Here is a 19,948-nt window from a genome sequence, read left to right on the forward strand (position 1 = left end):
TGAGGCTAGGGGAGCAGGGCTGAGCTGAGGCTAGCAGAGCAGAGCGATGGCCGCTGCGGTGTACTGTTTCAGCCCTCTGTGCCCAATAACCTTTGTAAACAAGGCTGCCCTATCCCACACGAGCAGCCATAATGGCTCTCTTTACTGAACCAGTTGCCCCTCATTGTCCTCATCAATGAGGCTGATGAATTGATGTTTGAGTCTGATATCTCATTAGGCTGGCCCAGCTGCAGAACAGAAGGACCTGTCTGGCTACCAATGCCACACTCAACACCAAGCACTCACTCTACACACCAAAATAACCACTGGCTTTTTAAAGAGAGTCACCTGGGGACAGCATGATACTATAATCAAATCTTGTGGTTTTTGTTAAAAGAATTCAGCAGTGTGGGAAAAGATAGCAAATGAAGGGTTTGAGATGTATCTTAGAAAAATATGGAGGTTGTTATAAATCCCCAAACTACACATAAAGTATTTGATTTGAGAAAAAAAAAAAATGTTTGTCACACATACCTCCCATAAAATGAGTATATCCTATTGTGTGGGCAGTAAATCTCCTGCGGTGATAAGTGTCACTTCTGTTGGCCGTGAGCTGGGGACAATTGGGGGGACTTAAAAGTGTGTGGTCAGTTTTCCTGTTTTTTGTTCACCAGTGGGAGACCTCAATGTCAGAGGTTAGTCAGAGGCTATGGCCTGGCCAATGTCAGATCTACACCATGTGTGGCGGCCTTGTCAGCTTGCTGAAAAGGAAAGCCTTTCAACCAGCTTGGGTTGTGTAATGCTCTTAAGTGCCTTATGCCACGGAGCTGGTACTACATCTGAGCTGCCCTGCGCGTAAGGATAATGGACACTGATTTAGTCATACGTCAATGAGAACTGAATTAGTCAACTGCCAGGGAAGCCATTTGAGAGAGCCTATGCAGACCAATCCCCTCTCTGTCAATGTTCATTTGCTTAGAAGAATGAGGCAATTACGCTTAGCTGTTCTCCAGGGTCAGAAGAAGGGGAAGTGTGTTTTTCTCACCAAAACGCTCGTGCAGCTCGCTCTTTTTGAACATTGTTTGGGTATTCATTCTGATCCTCGCTAGCGATACGTCCGAGTGACATGGCAGTAACAGATAGCCGGAGTAATCCATCAACATGTGTGCAATCACACAGCCACACACACATGCATGAGGCACACACACACACACACACACACACACGCCTCTTTGTTTTCCCTTAATGTGCTGTTCAAATGTGAATTGAGGAGCTAATTGAAATGGGGGTATATCTCGGCAGCAATGGCAGAGAAATAAGAGCTTCCTGTGACCGCTGGCACATTCTGGCCCGATCATTTTCTCCCCTGATGGAAGTCTGCAGTTATTTCATTATAATTACAAAAGATTCAATTAAAAGATTAGAATGCCTGAGGGGGCAGGACTGGGAATAGATAGTGGTATCTTGGTAAGGGGGATGGTGTTTGAGTGTGTGTGTGTGTGTGTGTGTGTGTGAGAGAGAGAGAGAGAGTGTGAGAGAGAGAGAGAGAGAGAATGAAAGGCTTATGGCATGGCTGCAGTTCTAATGAGGACTTGTCAGTGCAGTTATACGTACATAAACCCTGTTGATTCTTTCAAGATAATGTCACATGAATGTGTTGAAGTTAAAAGGCTTAACTAGTCAGCTGATCCAAGGTCACTGCATCGTAATTGATATGACCGAGGGAAAAACCTTCACTTCTCACTTGTCTCTGAAAACAGTTGTGTCGCTGTAGCAGAAAAGGCTGTTTGAACTAGACTGAGAATTTTATTTAAAGGAAATCAGGATCAAAGTGAAATGCACGACACACTGAAGTCTCAAAGTAGCCTGTTCTGTTCATTAATTCCAAAACTGAATCTAAAAATGCACATAATTTCTCGAGTGTAATTAGAGGGTAGGGAACACCTGTGTTGCTAGGCAGCTCACTAATTAGGTGGTTAACTGCCCAGCCAATCAGAACACAGAGCACAGGAGGTGAAGTTGGTGAAAGGCACACTAATATTAAATATTAAACTTTATTCTTCATGTTAAACTAATGTGTTTACATCATCAATATAGCATTTTCCCAATATAAGAACGACTGCCATTGCTTGTGTTACAGTATCACACCCCCATGCTAACAGATCTTTCTCATGCAGTAATAGCTGAGCCCATTAATAGCAGTGCTGTCTAAAAATAAACAGACTCAATGCTTGCAGTCACTTAAAGTCTTTTCATAAGCCCCCTCTCCATGTGGGTTTTTTGCTTGCATATGAATGAGAAAGTGTAAAACTATGATTGTGTGTGTGTGAACTCTGTATGTGACTGTATGTCCATGTACATAGCATTTATGTGCCTGTTCAGCTGGCACAGGCTCCCAGACTGCTGTGTCAAAGCCACAGACAGACAATGTGCCAGGCTAGATTCCACATGGCTGTGTTGGAATCCGGCTCTGCTCTAATGGCAGTTTATAGCCACTCAGCAGCGTCAGTCACACCACTGTAAATAAAACTCATCTGCCAGCCGCAACCACTATGGGTAGGCTGAAGCTATCACCTCAGACTGACTGTCTGTTTGTCTCCTCCTGTCCATGTTAATAGAGATCAGTGCTCTTCACAGTGTTTCACAAGACAGCGTAGACTACCACATAGTCATTACGAGGAATACTGTTTAGTTGAAAAGTTGTGGAGCACAACAGGACAGAACAGGCTGTTATGAAACAGCCGAGCCAACAGTACCCTCCTGTGTATCAGCCCTACCAGGATATAAAATGTGGACTTTCATAAGTGCTTTCACAATAGTCTGCTGGTCACAGAGGTATTGTGGCTTGCCCACCCTAACACCCATGTCTGGCTGCTGCTATTGTAGCTGTTTACTGAGAACAGTGCTTTGCCTGCCAGGCACATTTTCCCTTGTACAAAGGCGTGGGCAATTGGCAGGCTATGAGAGTGTGTATGTGTGTATCTTGGCATTCGTGCGTGTGTACTGTATGCCTGTGCGTCTGTGTATGCGCCTGCAAATATGCTTGTGTGTGTTTATTGGCATTTGTGAGCATGTACCGTACTGTATGAGTGCGTAAGTGTGTGTGTGTGTTTAGTATATAGTATATAGGAGTATGTGTATGTCAGCTCTGAACCATGTGTGAGCCGAGTGTGAAGGGAGCGGTTCTGTTACCACTGTGTTATTGACTGACGGCTTGGCTCGAGCGTTGCTAGGGCTCACTGTTATGAGAAGCCGAGGGCCCGGTCAGCCAAGTTGGGACTAGAAACCCAGACGAGCCTGACTGTCCTCCCTCTGTGTGTGTGAATGGGCTGTGTTTACGCAGCCGACAGTGTTTGGCAGGGAGTGGTGGGCGACTGGTGTAGTACAGCCATTATCTGGACTCAGAGGTGGAGAGTGATGGAGGAGGAGGGGGAGGAAGAGAGAGGCCCGAGAGCGTTGTTTTCACTTGGACATTAGTCAAATTCTGCCAATGTGAATATGTGCAACTACCATGGCCACTTCGCTGGAAACGGTGCATGAGTTCGTATATATATTTGTATATACTTGCATTCGTTCATTTGCGTGCGTTTGTTTTTGTTTTGTCACTAAAGAGGAACAGGTGTGTGTGTGTGTGTGTGTGTGTGTGTGTGTGTGTGTGTGTGTGTGTGTGTGTGTGTGTGTGTGCGTGCGGCCGTGCCTGTAATGATGTGCCTAGCTGACAATTCTATGGGACCTTTTACTGGGAGAACATGAATGTCAATGGAGAACTTCACAAAGCTCTCTCTGTGCGTGGGTACATGTGTATGTGTGTGTGTGTGTGTGTGTGTGTGTGTGTGGGTGTGTTTGTGTGTTCACTCACTGTCTCAGTGGGCCCCAGCAGTAGATGTCTTGTTCTGAAGCTGACACATGAACTGCATTCTCACTCACACACACACACACACACACACACACACACACACAGAAAGAAACTCAAACTGGCTACAAGCTAGCAAACATCTCGCTTGTCCATCCTTCCTCTTTAGCCTCACGTGTGAATGAATGAAAGCTGGCTGTAGTCTTCTTGTCAGCAGGCCTGGCTTTATCAGCTACTGCTTCACTGTTCAAGAAGCTCACATTTGCCAGAAACACAGAGAGAAACCCAGCCAGCCAGACAGCCAGTTAGACAGGAAACCATCCAGCGAAGGAGTTAGGGTTGCTTGGATGATTTATGCATTGTTCAAGAATGCTGAATGAGCTCAGGATACAGTGCTGTTATGAGAACTGGTTGAGTGCGCATTGCTCGCTTTCTGGGCAACCTATGACAGTTGTATACTGTCTACACGGTAACAGTCGAAAATTCAAAATGTCTCATTGCTGCCCTACATTAGTATGAGCTGGAACTTCCAATCGAACCTGTGCCAGACAGAGAAGGAAATGAATCATTCTAGAGAGTCCCAGTCTGAATGTCTTGTCAGTGCCATGACAGCCTCCGCCCAGACAGAGGATTGGGCAACCTGTTGGCGGTTGGTTGCCAAGCAAAAGCGAAAAAACTATGAACCACACAGATATGCATCATTCGATTGGGCCACTCAAAGCAGAAGTTTCTCAGGGTGGCTTCTACCATCTGATATATGTACAAGCTTATTTGCTGGTTTTCTGGGAATGTAAAAGTATGTACTAGTATTGCAGTGTATCAGAAAGCCCCAGATACCATTAGACCACAAATCACTTTGACAACAGGAAGCCACAGTCTTTTTCTGGCTGCTTTCTCTGTTGGTCTGTCTCTCTCCCTGTCTCTGTCTCTGCCTTTGTTTCCCTCAGACTGCTGCCATCCAAGTCCATTCAAGTGAATGGATGGAGGAAGAATGTAGCTGTTCATGCAAATCTGGAATCAGTAATCGTAGGAAAGAAATTAGATGGATGGCTATGGCTTGGCGTGATTTTGTAAAGAGCTGCTGTAAAACTAAGATCTAGGAAAAAGAAAGAGGAAATCCTGTTGTGTACTGTGCACACATGCCTGTGCACGTGCATTTACATGGTGCACAGGAATGCAACGCTCTGTGTACTACGTATGCTTGCGGGTGTGCATGTTCCTTCCAATAAGAGGTTTGGGTTTGCAGTCTTTGGTCTGCGGTGCTTCCCCAGTGAGCTGGTGTGAATACTACTGTTGTTGTTTACGTTATCCTCCTTTCCCCTCACTTCCTCTGACAGAGTGAGGCTGCAGCCACGGCTGGGCTACTTCTACTTTTTTAGGTTTCTATTGTTGTGGGGAGGAAGCAATTGCAATTGAACGAGCGCTAGTGGCCTTGCCAGAGACAGACAGGTGAGAGCCAGGGCTACAGATGGTGAGAGGAAGTCTGGGAGGACGAGAAACAACCCGAGGATCAAAGACACGGGGTTTCCCTCGATGACTCTCCTCTCCTCTCTTCTCTCCTCACCTTGCCTGTCTGCCTTCCTGCCTCCGCTCTCTGTCTGCTTCCTCGCCTGCCCGTGAGTCGTTCTGTCTGCCTGACATGATCAATGGCCCCGGCCTGCTCCGGATTGCCAGGTCTGGGTTCACTCTCCAGTCACCGGAGAGGACCTCTCTCTGCCTCTCTCAGTCTTCTGGTGGGCAGATGAAGAATCAGCTGGAGCCCGCCACAGGGATGAGGGGGCACATTTTTTCCGCAGATCTGCACTTGTCGGTCTGCTTTTTCCTGCACTCGCCACAAAAAGGCCAGTGACTACAATCCTTTTTTCATTTGTCAAAGTGTTCCATTTAATTTTGAGTAGGTGTTCATTCTCATTTCTGACCTGTGTCCTCTCAGGTTCTGTGCAAGGACATTTGAAGGAAACTTTCTTGTGGCTTCCTGTGGGGCGGGCGGCTCGGCGGGCAGGTTTGGCTGTTTGAAGCCCACTTGTGTGTTTCTTGACAGGGTTGTGTGGTGCAGGAAAGGGGGGGTGCTTGCTGCCAAATGTTGGCTTGGCCGACTCCATCAAGAAAATATCAAAAGGCCCTTTATGAGGTGCTGTAAAGAAGAAAGGGTGTTTTGAGAGCACCGCCACAGACTGCAAGGGTAATTCCACTTTTTAAAATGTGCCCTGAGGATACAGGCTTATCCCACCTGCTGCCTTTCCTGCTCTGCTCTGCTTGTACACCTTCTTTGGTGGAGGCATAGATGAAGAAGTGTGAAGTGTGTGAGTGTGTGCACGTGCGTGTGAGTTTGTGTCGCGTCCCCCCGTCTCATTCTCAGAACTCCAGAGTTCTGTCATTAGCGCTCACCTCTGGGAAACGCGACAGGCCGTGAGTCCATGGCAGAGCATTCTACATGTCTGTCTCTCAGATCAGACCATGTGCGTGCACACATGTGTCTTTCTCTCTCTGTGTTTCGTGACTTTGTGCTGGTTCTGACAGAAGGGTGTAAATTCCTGGGGGGTTAAGGGCTGGTTTCTCCCTTCTCCTGGCCAGTTTGGTGTGTTTTCACCGCTCAAAGCTGAGCCATCTCCTGGACAGCAGCCCAGTTTTATCACAGGCCTTCTTTCAAAAGACCGCTTAGCTGGGCCTCTTTACAGGCGTGTGCTTGTGCATGTGTGTGTTTGCGTGTCTTTAGGAGCCCAGGTAATGAGCTTTTTGACAGCTGTTGAAAGGAGCTGCTACTGCTCAGCACCTTTAATGAAAGCATCCCCCTCTTGTCAACACACACACACACACACACATACACACACACACACACACACGCACACACACACACACACACACACACACACACACACACACACACAAACACACACACACACACACACACACACACGTACGTGTATGCACACATTCCTCCCTCCCTCCTTCCTACCACCATATAAACTTTTTTTTCTCTCTCCATGGTAGATGGGTTACATTGTACAGTATGTGCTCTTGTGTGTGTGTCTGTTTGTGTGTGTGTGTGTGTGTGTGTGTGTGTGTGTGTGTATGTTTGTGTAACTCACACAATGGAGACTTGGTAGTCTCCCACTTGAAAGCTTGCAGGTGACTCAACTGTGTGCAATAGAGCCTGAACAGAGTTGCAGTATTATTTGACCTGTGGGACATGAGAACACACATAAAAAGGTATTTCAGCGAGGAACAGAGAAGTGGCCACAAAAGCAATGACGGAGATCCTCCGGAAAAAAAGCAAATGGTACCAAAAAGAGGAAGGAAGTGTGCCTGCTCTGTGGAACCTTGTAGCAGAAGCCACAGAGGGATGGCAGGAAGATGTGGGCAGCGAAACAGAGAGGGGAAGAGAGAGAAACATGCTGGCACTTCTGAGAAGGGTGTGGTTCTCTCTTTTCCTCTTTCATGAAACGCAGCTCTTGTCGGCCTGGTGGATGGCTGACGGTAGCTCGGTGCCCACCCTGTGGTGCCACAGCCTCTGCCGTGGGGTAGAGCGCCAAGGGCACCCACAAAGGCCCCACCTAGTGTGCCAACAAGTCTTTCAGTCCCACTGTTCACCAGCCCCTCTCAATCTGCTCCCCTTCTGCCACTCTTGTCTGCCCAGTACCCACCCCTCTTTTCACACTGAGCCCTAATGTGTGCCCCTCTCTCACACGCTGCCTCCAAGTCTCACACACTCTCACACGCTCAGTGCTCAATGCATTTGACAGTAACACGCAAGCAGAGAAACCACCGCTCCAGGCTTTGCAAGCTGTTTAATGAAGGTAGCGATAGAGACAAAGGCCCCACATGCCCGTGCATGCAGTTTAACATAAACAACAGGAACACAATGAGCCACACACACACACATACACACAAATACACACACACGTAGGAGGACATTCTCATAGGAAACAGTGGAGCTCATTGGCACATTGTCAGTCAGCTATGAGCAGACCTGCATTTGCAAATCAAATGGAGGCTGCAGAGACTGGGCAGCGCCGCTGGCTGGAGTTGCATACACGCAAACGCACAAACACTCACACACACAAATATAGATATACACACTATGCTCACACACACAAAGACACACGGGAACACTCACACATTTGCTCTCACATGCCAAGACTAGACTCTGAACACTGTCCCACTGAAGATTCAATCACACCAACAGTCACGTAGACAAAATCTGCAGGCCTATTGTGAAAGAATACTTGTTCCTCTGCCAGCATGTCATATGCTGCTCAGTTAAAAGCAGAGTGTGTTGCAACACAAAACACATGAGCCGCACAGTCATGCCTTCACTCACATACATTAGAAACACTCCCCTTTCCAGTCGAGTGAACAACAGGCAGGTTCGCTGTTACCAGAAAGTCCCCCCTTTTTTCTACTCTATCCCTGCTTCTCCTTTTGTCTCCTGTTGTATCTGTTCAACCTAAAGGGACATCAATTGGCCTAGTTGACTTGACCTAGAATTTAATGTAATTGACCTAGTTGAATTCACCTTCAGCTAAACAGCTATTTCTGTCATGTACAGTTACAATTCACATCTAATGAGGTTGTGGAGATGATGTTGTACTGCACATCCCACTTAGGCTGGGGGACTTTAGTGTAACCCTTTGCTAAGGTGGGTAGTGTGTGTGTGTGTGTGTGTGGGGGGGGGGGGGGGTGTCTGTGTTTGCTAGTCTGTAGCCAGTGAAGAGTATCCTCCTATGTGTGTGTGTGTGTGTGTGTGTATGTGACCAGGGGATTAGGCCTGGCCAGTGCAGCTGGACCACTTGTGTACAGAGAGCATTGAGAGAAGGGATTAGGGGGTAAACTGATACTTAGCAGGAAATGAACAGTGGCTACTGATAACTCAACTATCCCTCCCTCCTCCCTCTCTTATCCTCTCTTCTCCTCCCCCAAACACAGCAGCCACCCACCTATCCCGCTCCTCTCATCTCATCCGTCCGTCATCGACTCACAGGCCTCGGCCGGCGGATTGTCATGCAAATGGTGCCCCAGGCCTCAGAGCGCTGATAAGGAGGGCCTCTCATTTCACAGGGCTTTGTTTTCTAAACAGTGATGAGCTGAGTTGAGGAGACTGGGGAAAGGGGCTCAGGGTGGCTGCCTGAATGGGCCCTCTCACTGTGGCGCCCTGGGGTAAGTGGTGTGGGGTATTTGGATAGAGGGGGCTGAATGCGGCAAAGTCTTGGAGGCGGGTACAGGAGTCATGTTCTATGGCAGGAACCAGGTTCAACGTGTTGACGGAGCCTGATGGATTTTTTCTCCCACTGCTGTCTGGAGTTTCTCCACGATGGTCTTTCTCTCTCTCTTTCTCTTTCTCTCTTTCTCTCATTGGCTTTCTCCATTTAGACAGTGTCAGTCAGTATTCGTTACTTGACGCCACATATGGTTTGTCCTTTTCTAAGGGCTTGTCAGCGCTCGGTCCGGAGCCTCATTTGCTGCTGTTATTATTGCATAAACACAGAGGTTCATAGCACGTTCAGAGGGTTTCTGCTCTCCCACTGACCCTGCTGCTTTGTTACATTCTGGCCAAGCAGATACGAGAACTGCTGTAGAAACATTCAGCGGGCGTAAACTTCAGGTTTTAGATTGATTTGCACATTTGGCTTTGGGATTGCTCTTAAAACTAATGGAAAACATCTTTGCCTCCAGCAAAGTAAGGCTTTCAAAGTAGGAATTTGAATGTGGATTCGAAATAGTCGAATATAAAAATACATATGAAAAACAGATGTTTGAGCAGCAGGCAACAAATGACAAATGTCTGACATATTCCTGCTCCTATCATTAATGAGGTAGTAGCTGGTCAGTCACAGCAGCTGTAGCAGCAGTAGTAGTAATGGTCAGCTTGGTCTTGAACAAGACTTGCCCTCAGGAGCAACTGTGTCCTGCCCTCCCCCTTTCCCCCTCTGCCCCTTTCTCTGTTTTTTATCAAATTCCTCTTTTTATGCCCCCTTTTTTTCTTCTTTTTGAAGTCTCCCCCCTCTTGTAAAAAGCCAAGCTGGTGGTTTTTGCCTCAGCCTAGGGTGTGAGGGAGGGGGTTGTAGGTTAAGTTTAGGCTAGCCCTCTGTGCTTTCCATTGAAGGTGCTAGGGGGAGGTGGGGGCAGTAAAAGTTAGAATTTTAGAGCCTCCCTGTTTTTTATTTTATGATTGGCTTTTTTTACGGGCTGGGGGCTACAGCTGGTGGTGTGAATAGCTGCCCAAGGTGACCGAGTCCCAATAAAGTGTAGGCCAGCCGGGCTGGGGCCTCCAGTCCAGCCATGGGACCGCCTTTATAGGCCGCCTTACGAGCCTAGGCCTCTATTAAAACCTGGCAGGGCTGCACTGAGGAATTTAGGGCCAGGAAACAAGAGAAAAATAGGGTTTGTGTGTCAGGGGGTGGTGAGATGCAGAGTTGGGGGGTTGAAGTTTGAGGGTGACCAAGGGTGAAAGTTGAAAGAAGTGCTGTTGGGTAAAGGGGGGTCAACATGTGTGTCTGGGAGTGTGTGCAGCCTAGCATGTGTGACGAGGGCCTGTGCCTATGTGTGTGCGGGAGCTTATGTCTCTCATGGGAAGTATGGAATCCATACGTTGCATAGTTGAGTGTCCAAAGGGGCTTATTTGGGTTCCAGTGAGGAACATAACGATGTGTAATGTAGCGTAGTGCGTGTGTGACTCAAGGTAGTGCTGACGTCACGACTGTGTTCTGAAGAAGAAGGAAGGCTTTGCATCATTGCCCGCGCGTGTGTGTTTTCTGTATGGCGCAAGATGTCATCATGAGCCTTTGTCAGTCGGTGGAATGAGGAAGAGCCAGCTTCTACTCCTGGCCTCAACAGCTCACTCTGTTACCTGGCCTTATCAGAGAAGCTGTCAATCAATCGCACCCTCACTTATCTCCCTAAAAAAGCTATTTGTTTTGTCTCTTCTGTCAATCAATCACCCGCCCCCCCACCTTCACTGCCTTCACACAAATGCCGCTCTCCCCAAATATCCACCTGAGTGCTGCCCCCTGAGGGTGAACATGGGTGGGTGGAAACAGGAGACTGTTGCCTTCTGTTTACATTCTCTCTCTCTCTCTCTCTCTCTTTCTTTCTCCGTCTCCCCATAGAGTGACTGAGTGAGAAAGAATATCTGATAATGTATCTCAGTCCACCTCCAGGCAAAATGTTTACCAACTGAATATGACCGTTATTTAATATCTCATGCTGGCTTCACAAATCAAAACAAAGCAAGCGAAATAGGAAATGGCTTCTGTCAGCCGTCGCATCAACTTCAGATAGAATTTAAACACGCTTGAATTTCCACATCCGTTACATATATTGACAAGTCACATGTGACATTTATAGATTGTACTGTAGCTGTACGACTAGCTGATCATGTGTTCTACTGTCTTTTTCTTTTTGTCCATAGCGGTGGAGACCCAGAGCACCAGCTCAGAGGAGATGGTGCCCAGTTCTCCGTCTCCACCTCCCCCACCTCGTGTCTACAAGCCCTGCTTTGTGTGCCAGGACAAGTCCTCAGGGTACCACTACGGGGTCAGCTCCTGTGAGGGCTGCAAGGTGAGGCGAACCTGCCAGAACCTGGTTTTAGCAGAGCCTGCTTTGTCTGAATTTATTACATGCATCCAGAAAATGCTGGGTTGCGAGAATTATTAGCTACCTGCCTTTGTATCAGGAGAGAAGAGGGAAAGAGCCTTCAAGGCACTTTTGATAATCTACTGATCTAGTTACTTCTGTTAAGTGGGTCAGATAGCAGCGTTGCATGAAGCGGATGAAAAATGAGAGCTCCAGACAATAAATCACCAATAAGAATGGGATAGGAACAAAAAAGGCCCAATCATAACAGTGCAAAGCATATTTAAAATACTAGTGTGATACACTGCTTTCAACGGAGGGGACACAGATGAAAAAGAAGAGAGGATAAGAAAGAAAACAATTCAATGTCACATCCTTAATTCAGTGATTTGAATACAAGGCATCATCTCTCCTTGTCTCTCTCTCTCTGTCCCTCTGTCCCTCTCGTCTTCGCTCTGTTGTTTTCTTGATGCTCCAGGGTTTCTTCCGCCGCAGTATCCAGAAGAACATGGTGTACACCTGCCACCGAGACAAGAACTGTCAGATCAACAAGGTCACCCGCAACCGCTGCCAGTACTGTAGGCTGCAGAAATGCTTTGAGGTCGGCATGTCCAAGGAAGGTGAGCTCTGCAGGGCTGAACGGGGCCGGAGTCCCCAGGGACACACAGACCCACTTCTAACCACTGTGTGCACATGCGCGGGTTGCATAGATACATGAATACTCACACACACATGAACACGCACACAGACGCGCACACGCCATTTCCAAATGTCACTCAATAATAAGTTAATAATAATAATAATACGTTTCAGACTCTATCTTCACAGAATTCCCCAAAGAAATAGCATAATATACCTGGGAACCTTGGAGACATTGGCGTGGAATTTGTATTTAAACTCTGCTTGGCTCAGATCTGATTGGTTTTCCACGTTACACCACAAAAGAAAAGATGTGATCTGGGTCACATTGTGGGAACTTCAGTACTTCGAAGGGATTGATCTATTAGAGCTCAGTCAGAGACTCTGGGAAACTAAGCAGCAGAGAGACAGAAAGCAGATGATGAGCCAGGGTGGTGATTTGGGCGAGGCCGGGCACTGTACCAATCATATGACTAATCGCTTTACGAAATGATTCTGACTTCCTGTTTCACCACAGAACCTCACCCCTCCGGTCTGTGGCCAACACAGACACTGATTTCATTCATAAAGCCACCAGAGCAGAAAATAAGATTTCGAGTTTTGACAAAGATGATGGCAGAGAGGAATCACGCTCTCTGTGGAATCAAACATCCAATTTCGCACCCTCTATAATTTGACTCGATGTGTGTGGCAGTCTCTTGCCGCTTGCAGAGCTCATGGGACATGTATGTGGGTGTAATGTTTGTGTGGGATGTGTGTTAAGACCGGGATCACATTGTGCCTCTGCTATTACTGGATATCCTGAGAGGAAGGAAAGTATGGGAGGAGGAGGGAGAGGAGGGAGAGAGGGAGAGAGCGGAGGACTGGCTTATGTGCACCGGTCAACTGAATAGAGAGATGGACACGGAAGAGAGCGGGCGATAAGAGAGAGATAGCCGGTGTCGCTGCTGTGCTAAAGGAAATGGTTTGTTAATTTTGTCAAGGGCAACCTCAGTAGCTATTGAGTTCTGGTTAATACTAGCGAGCACAAGATGTCCTTGACAACTGTGAAAAAGACAGAGCATGAGTGCAGTGGACGGTTTCACATGTGATCACAGATATGGAACACAAGCCTGATGTTCTGTAGTCAATCTTCGAAATTGAAAAAGGGGTTTTGTGTGAAGTCGTGGCAAATTATCTCTCTGTACTTCATTCACTCAAACGTGCCATATCCATCTCCATCCAACTGCTTACTTTCCCTCTTGTTTTGCCTCTCTTAGCGGTGCGCAATGACAGAAACAAGAAGAAGAAGGATGTGAAGGAGGAGGTGGTGCTTCCAGAGAGCTATGAGCTCAGTGGAGAGCTAGAGGAGCTGGTCAACAAAGTCAGCAAAGCTCACCAAGAAACCTTCCCGTCACTTTGCCAACTGGGCAAATACACCACCGTAAGTCACATACAGTACATGCATGTCTACCTGTATATACACACACACAAACAGACACACACAAGCAGACACACACCTACACTTTATACACTCATACTGTGTTTGTGTGTGCGTGTTTGTGTGTGGCAACATTCTCCATGGTATGCTGACATCCTGGGCTCCTAAATTGCATGCAAAGACGTAAATTCACCGTAGCTTTCCCAACATAGTGGTGGCTTAACTAATTCAGTTCCCCATTAAGCCATCTGTGTGGCCTCTGCATGATTGATGTTAAATGTAAATGGGTTTTTCCCTTGATTGATGTAATATGTAAATGTGTTGCGAGTGTTGGACACGCTCATCCTTGATGCAAACAGGGTTGCACTCCACCTCTGTTACAACATGCTGATCTGTGGGTGTTTGTGCATATGTGTGTGTGTGTGTGTGCGTGTGTGTGCGTCATTGTACAGAACTCCAGCTCAGACCACCGTGTCCAGCTGGACCTGGGTCTGTGGGACAAGTTCAGTGAGCTCTCCACCAAGTGCATCATCAAGATTGTGGAGTTTGCCAAGCGGCTGCCAGGCTTCACCACCCTCACCATCGCCGACCAGATCACCCTGCTTAAATCGGCCTGTCTGGACATACTGGTGCGGAGCCACTGTCTTTGTTTTTTTCCCCTCTCTCCTCTTCACTCACTTTGTTGACAGAGCCTGTTTCTTAGAAATTGACTGGAGAGAAAACTGTTAATTCTCAGATGAGGGAATACTGGCACTTGGTGGTGAAAAGCGGTAGTGCAGGAGGGTTTGTCCAAGTAATAGTATGTTGGGAGTGAAAATAGTTTGCCACAAATAGCATGAGGCCATAAGCTGATGCCTGCCTGTTTTTGCAATTGTGAATATTTTGGTGCTGTAGTTTACCTTTGTACACCACCTTATTTTTAGCTCACTGCTTAGAGATTTTTCCACCTTCTGCTGCCCACAGATGCTGAGGATCTGCACACGCTACACCCCAGAACAGGACACTATGACCTTCTCAGATGGCCTGACTCTGAACCGGACTCAGATGCACAACGCCGGCTTCGGGCCACTCACAGACCTGGTGTTTGCCTTCGCTGGCCAGCTTCTCCCCCTGGAGATGGACGACACAGAAACCGGCCTCCTCAGCGCCATCTGCCTCATCTGTGGAGGTACTGCACCATGAGGGGGCACACACATGTTGGTTGTAAAGGGGAAATGGCTTCTATAAACCTGTGTTTCTGTGTCAGGAATTACATCACCACTTTATTTATATTATTGTAAAACAGAAAAATATTGATTTGTTTTAATATGTTTCAGTATATTTTCAAACATGAAATGAATCATTCTACATTCCATTTTCTAACAGAAAATGGATAAATCTTATGTCTAGTTCTGTGTTTGGTATATAATACATCACTGTGTCCCTCTACAGACCGTATGGATCTGGAGGAGCCCCAGAAGGTGGACAAGCTGCAGGAGCCTCTGCTTGAGGCCTTGAAGATCTATGCCCGCCGCCGCCGCCCCAACAAACCTCACATGTTCCCCCGCATGCTGATGAAGATCACCGACCTCAGGGGCATCAGCACCAAGGGTCAGTATGAAAAGCGTAAAGCCTAAAAGAAGTTCTTGTTTCAAAGAAGGTCCGACCACCCCATTGGTTTTAGTGGGATGGAGACAATTCATGACAGATGAACTTAAAACCACAAATACCTTAGCAGCTGAACACATGGCATTGTCGCACTGTTTGTGGGGCAGCTGGGCGGTATAATGAGCTGGGAGATTGCTATTCAACTGGAGGAGCTGGGATCAAGCCCCTTTGTCAGCAAACATTCAGACTGTTTGAAGTGTCCTTGAGGAAGACACTGAATCCCTGTCAGCTGTTCTATAATGCTTGGAAGTCTGGTAGGATTTCATTTGCGTTTTATTACTGGAGGCGAATTTCATACTCACCATTGTGAGTTGTATGAAAAAGTAGGATGGACCTCCTTTACAAAAAGAAGAGAATTACATTATATCCTTTTCATCTATAAGGCTCTTCTCCTAAAACTTCCCCGGTACATCTCATCTCTCCTTGCTTTTATAACCATTAACTACCAGATGTCAGGACTGGCTAACCTTAGATATTCCATGTGCGTATACTGAATTCGGACTGCTTTCTGGTACTTAGCACCTTATAAATGGAACGAATTACAAAGGACTTGTAAACTAGTACATCTTATCTCGCTAGATTTTAAATTCTTAATTGCTGAGTTATTTAATGATGTTTGTGATTGTTTCTGATGATTTGTCCATGTATGTTCACTGAATGCTGAGTTTGTAACGTGCGATTGGATTGTGCTTGTCTATTATTTTTGTATATGTTTTACTGCTGTTCTCAGGTCTCTCTTGAAAAAGAGATCTTGATCTCAATGATACCACCTGAATAAATAAAGGTTCAATCAATCTCTAAATGTGACAGGGAAGGTGTTTTACTATATGTGTTTGCTAATATTCTACCATTGCTGTCTTGTGCGTGTGTCCAGGTGCAGAGAGAGCCATCACTCTGAAGATGGAGATCCCAGGGCCCATGCCTCCTCTGATCAGGGAGATGCTAGAGAACCCGGAGGCCTTTGAGGACCAGACAGAGAGCAACGACAGCCCGCCGCCCCCGCCGCCGCCGCCGCCTCCACCACCGGCCCCGGTCATGAAACAAGAGGCCGAGGACGAGGACGACAGCTGGGCCACAGAGAACGGCAGCGAGCCGTCGCCGGAGGAGGAGGACGAAGACGACGACGACGATGTGGGGGACGAAGAGCGGGACAGGGCCTCGGACAGTGATGGGGAGGCCTGGGGGGTTCTGGATGCCATCGACGGGGCAAGGAAAGGCCATGTAGGGAGGGCACAGTGAGGAGAGCATCTCGCACACACACCACACACACTCATGCACATACACAGGTTCACATACACACACACACACTGACATTTACACGCAAACATACAGACATACAACACGACTCCCACTCACTCTCCCACCCCTAAGAAAATGCTGGCCTCCACCCCCCTCCCCCCCATCTCCCCTCTCTCTCCTTACTGCACATCAGTGTGTCCTCCACAGTGGAGCACAGCAGAGCCTTATCTGTACAGACACTTCTAACTCAGGCCATATGGTCCATGACAAGTGAAATGCAGAAAAACAAAAGGAGAGATGAAACTCAACCATATGAACTCCTGACATAGCCAAGAGGGAAGCTGCGTGACAAAAAGAACTTGATCTCTTTGAGAAAGCTAAATGTCTCTTTTTTTACTATTGTTGTTTATATCTAAATAGAGGAATGGCCAAATCAGACACCAGAACTGAACAGTTGATTCCAATGGATTACAACAAGCACACTTCTCAAAAGAAAACAAGAGTACAGGGCAAAACCAAACCGAGTATGCTAATCTTTTTTTGCTGTTATTGCTTTTGAATATTGTTTTCAGTTTTTTCTTTTCTTGATTTTTTTCAATTTATGAATAAGTCCATACATATCTATATACCATTATATTTTTTGTCTTTATTTGTTATTCTGGTTTTATATATGAATCCTTTAGATGAGGTTTTTGTTTGAAGAGCTTTCCTGAGAAGATATTCAGAGGGAAAGAAGGGTAATCAGAACTGGCTGGGTCTCCCTAAACAGCTTCATATGTTTAGCTGGGGCTTTTTGGGCACTTTGGCTCACTGTGGATGTCAATGATAATCAACCCAGTAGACTAATGTTATGTTACAGTGACTCAACCAGTTTGTGTTATCAGGGAATTGGCATTATTCTATTTTGCTCTCATTGCAACCAACATATGCTGTCAATGCGGAAAGTATCTTTGTGCCAAAGTTAGCAAAAGTCATCTTTGGAACACGAGTTTGACTACTGGCAGGGACCCCGGCCATGATCCAGTGATCCTCACAGCAGAGCACACACACACACACACACACACACACACACACACACATACACACACACACACACACACACACACACACACACACACACACATACACACACACACCTTTCACTCTACCCTCAGCTGTAACAGATGTGCCAAACTGGCATCGAGTGCCTGGACAGAGATTTACACTTGGCCATATATGTAGCACTTTGGAGATCCTGTATTCAAGTAAGGCACATCTCACCCACTGAGAGTAGATTTACTGTCAGCCTGTCAGCTTATCTGCATCAGCATGTCCAACTGACAACAACGTGAACATATTGAATACAATCAAACTTAGAGCACTCCCTGATGATGTCAACAAACAGATAAATACACACACGCACATTTTCAGCACGGACAGCAACATCCACACACAGTACCTACATATGCATCAACAACAAAGATCAAAGACATATGCAAGTCGAAAGCAGGAATCCTTATGGAAGACACCATGGAATCAGACTCAGGGCTTTTCAGTAAGGACCAAACCCTAGCTGCTTGCGGGCACGCTAGAAACAGGCAATATTTATGTGTGTACTCTTGACTCAGTTTGATCAGCTCAACCCCTCTGTGTGTACATAGAAGGTGACAAGTCTGAAAAATGGCCTGGATGCCAGTCTGCCTCTGCCGGCGGGGGGGGGGGGGAGAAGCATCACCACTGCCCCGCCTGTGCTTGTGCTGGTATCCATGCAGCAAACTGCCTTCTCATCCCAAAAGCCATTATATCATCTTGTCTTCTCGTGTGTATCCTCTCTTCTCTTTAAAGAAGCTGTGGAGGATTATGTGTTCTCATGTATCATTTCTTCTTTATTGCCAAAATGTCTCCGTACGCGATCAGCTGGGAAAGCGCAGCTGATACACAGAGGTTTTTGCTGTCTCTATTTGAAGCAATATGAACTTAGTTCTCTCTGCAGCAGCGAGAGGTCCCATCTTCTGAAAATGGGCAGGTCTCCTCATTTTGTGTGTGCGTGTGCAAGAGTGCGTGTGTGTGTGTGTGCGTGTGTGTGTGAATGCTTTAACATGTTTTCAGTCAATGGGTGAATGTCCTCGGTATGGTGCTGTCACACAAAGAGTCTGTGTGATAACCTCATCACTTTCTCTCTCTGCCTGGCCGTCATGATGATGATGATGATGATGATGCCAGCAGAACATTGAGATTACGTTGTTTTGGTGTTTTTTTTTTCTCTCAACATGGCCAAGGTGTTGTCAACCCTCTGTTTATGTCAACTCTTGTCATACAAAGAAAAGCCATATAAACAGTAAGAGGCACAATAAATTACTTTTGTGAGATTACTGGACATGCTTTACAGATTCATTTGTTCTGGAAAATGTCTGACATGATTATCAATTTCACTGAAATAAGCAACATATTTAGGAGTATACAGTCTTATAACATTGTAAATTTTATATTTTTATTGTGATAGTTATAATCATCAGCCTGCATCCCATATCCTTTCAAGTGAGGCTGTTTTATTGGCGTTGGGCGGCTGTAATCATGCAATACCATGAACCAACAATGGAGGGAGCTCTTGTACCGTGACTCCACAGTCTATGGGACTGCTGCATGCAGCAGTCTGCACCCTGTATGGACGATAAGAGCTGGGTCTGTTAGGTCATGGCAGGCTATGGGTGCAGAGCCTAATAAATCACAGCCTCCTGCTGAACAAGGACATCAGATAAAGGTCTGTTCCCAAGATTAGTTCACTCTGCAATTGCGGGATTGCAGGTTAAAGTGTAAAAAAAAACTCAGACTTGCTTTTTCCTACAGTTTTTTTCTTAATATAGAATTGTTTATAAATTAATAAGTCTGTCTTGCCCACATGCTATAGTTGCTATCAGAGATAAGTCTCATATCAGCCATGCAGACACCAGACTATTAACATAACACCCAAAAATGAAACTGAACTGAAAATCAGTCAAATACGGACACCATGTGATGGTCTAGAAAAATCTAATTATACGTTGTTCTTTTCACCAAAAATCAAAGGGATTCTAGATTTGTCCCAAATTAAAAAACACATCTAGCAGCATTATTATATTTTCAGCTTCAGGAACTACCACTTTTACATCACTTCTTCTCCAAAAGCATCACTGTCACTGATGAGATCAAGTGTATCCTCACAGTTTGATCCTGGAACTGTTCTGGTAAAGGATTTTCTGTGAAAGAATGGGAACCCTCTTCATAAAGGGCTACCAATAGTAAACACTTCTTTTCTTCAGTGTACTAGTGTGGGATACTAATGCCTCACCTTGATTTTATTAATAGATAGAGCGAGAGAAAAAATCAGCGGAGAGTGATAAACTGAGATGAGATTCTATCAATTATATGATTTCTTTAATTAACTATCATTAAAGACAGATCAATAACGCCAGACTGGAATTAAAATAAAGCCCATACATTATACACTATTTTACAAGGAACAATCAAACAGCCTCATATATTGAGCCCCTGTAAGGTGTTGCCATGGGAACCCAAGGGAGAGGGGTTTGGGTGGGCTTGGGGGAATTTAAAGGAGCAGGGCAGAATTTCCATATACTCAT

At 46.2% G+C, this 19,948-nt stretch overlaps 1 protein-coding gene across 2 annotated transcripts in view; it reads left to right on the forward strand.

Moving 5' to 3' along the window:
- The window catches only part of rarga (retinoic acid receptor gamma a), a 46,905-nt gene extending 28,205 nt beyond the window's left edge, over positions 1-18,700 (forward strand). For both annotated transcript variants that reach the window (XM_071516704.1, XM_071516705.1), the window contains 7 exons: positions 11,241-11,389; positions 11,883-12,024; positions 13,303-13,466; positions 13,916-14,092; positions 14,427-14,631; positions 14,895-15,053; positions 15,985-18,700. In XM_071516704.1, the coding sequence (XP_071372805.1) occupies positions 11,241-11,389; positions 11,883-12,024; positions 13,303-13,466; positions 13,916-14,092; positions 14,427-14,631; positions 14,895-15,053; positions 15,985-16,349 (1,361 nt within the window). In that variant the 3' untranslated portion in view covers positions 16,350-18,700. The remainder of the gene's footprint in view (positions 1-11,240; positions 11,390-11,882; positions 12,025-13,302; positions 13,467-13,915; positions 14,093-14,426; positions 14,632-14,894; positions 15,054-15,984) is intronic.
- Positions 18,701-19,948: the final 1,248 nt, after the last annotated feature.

The sequence above is a fragment of the Centroberyx affinis genome, unplaced genomic scaffold (genome assembly GCF_046629955.1).
Source record: "Centroberyx affinis isolate AG114_WGS23_722 - 3 ecotype Tasmania unplaced genomic scaffold, CSIRO-AGI_Caff_v1 ptg000428l_1, whole genome shotgun sequence".
Classification (NCBI taxonomy): Eukaryota; Metazoa; Chordata; class Actinopteri; order Beryciformes; family Berycidae; genus Centroberyx; species Centroberyx affinis.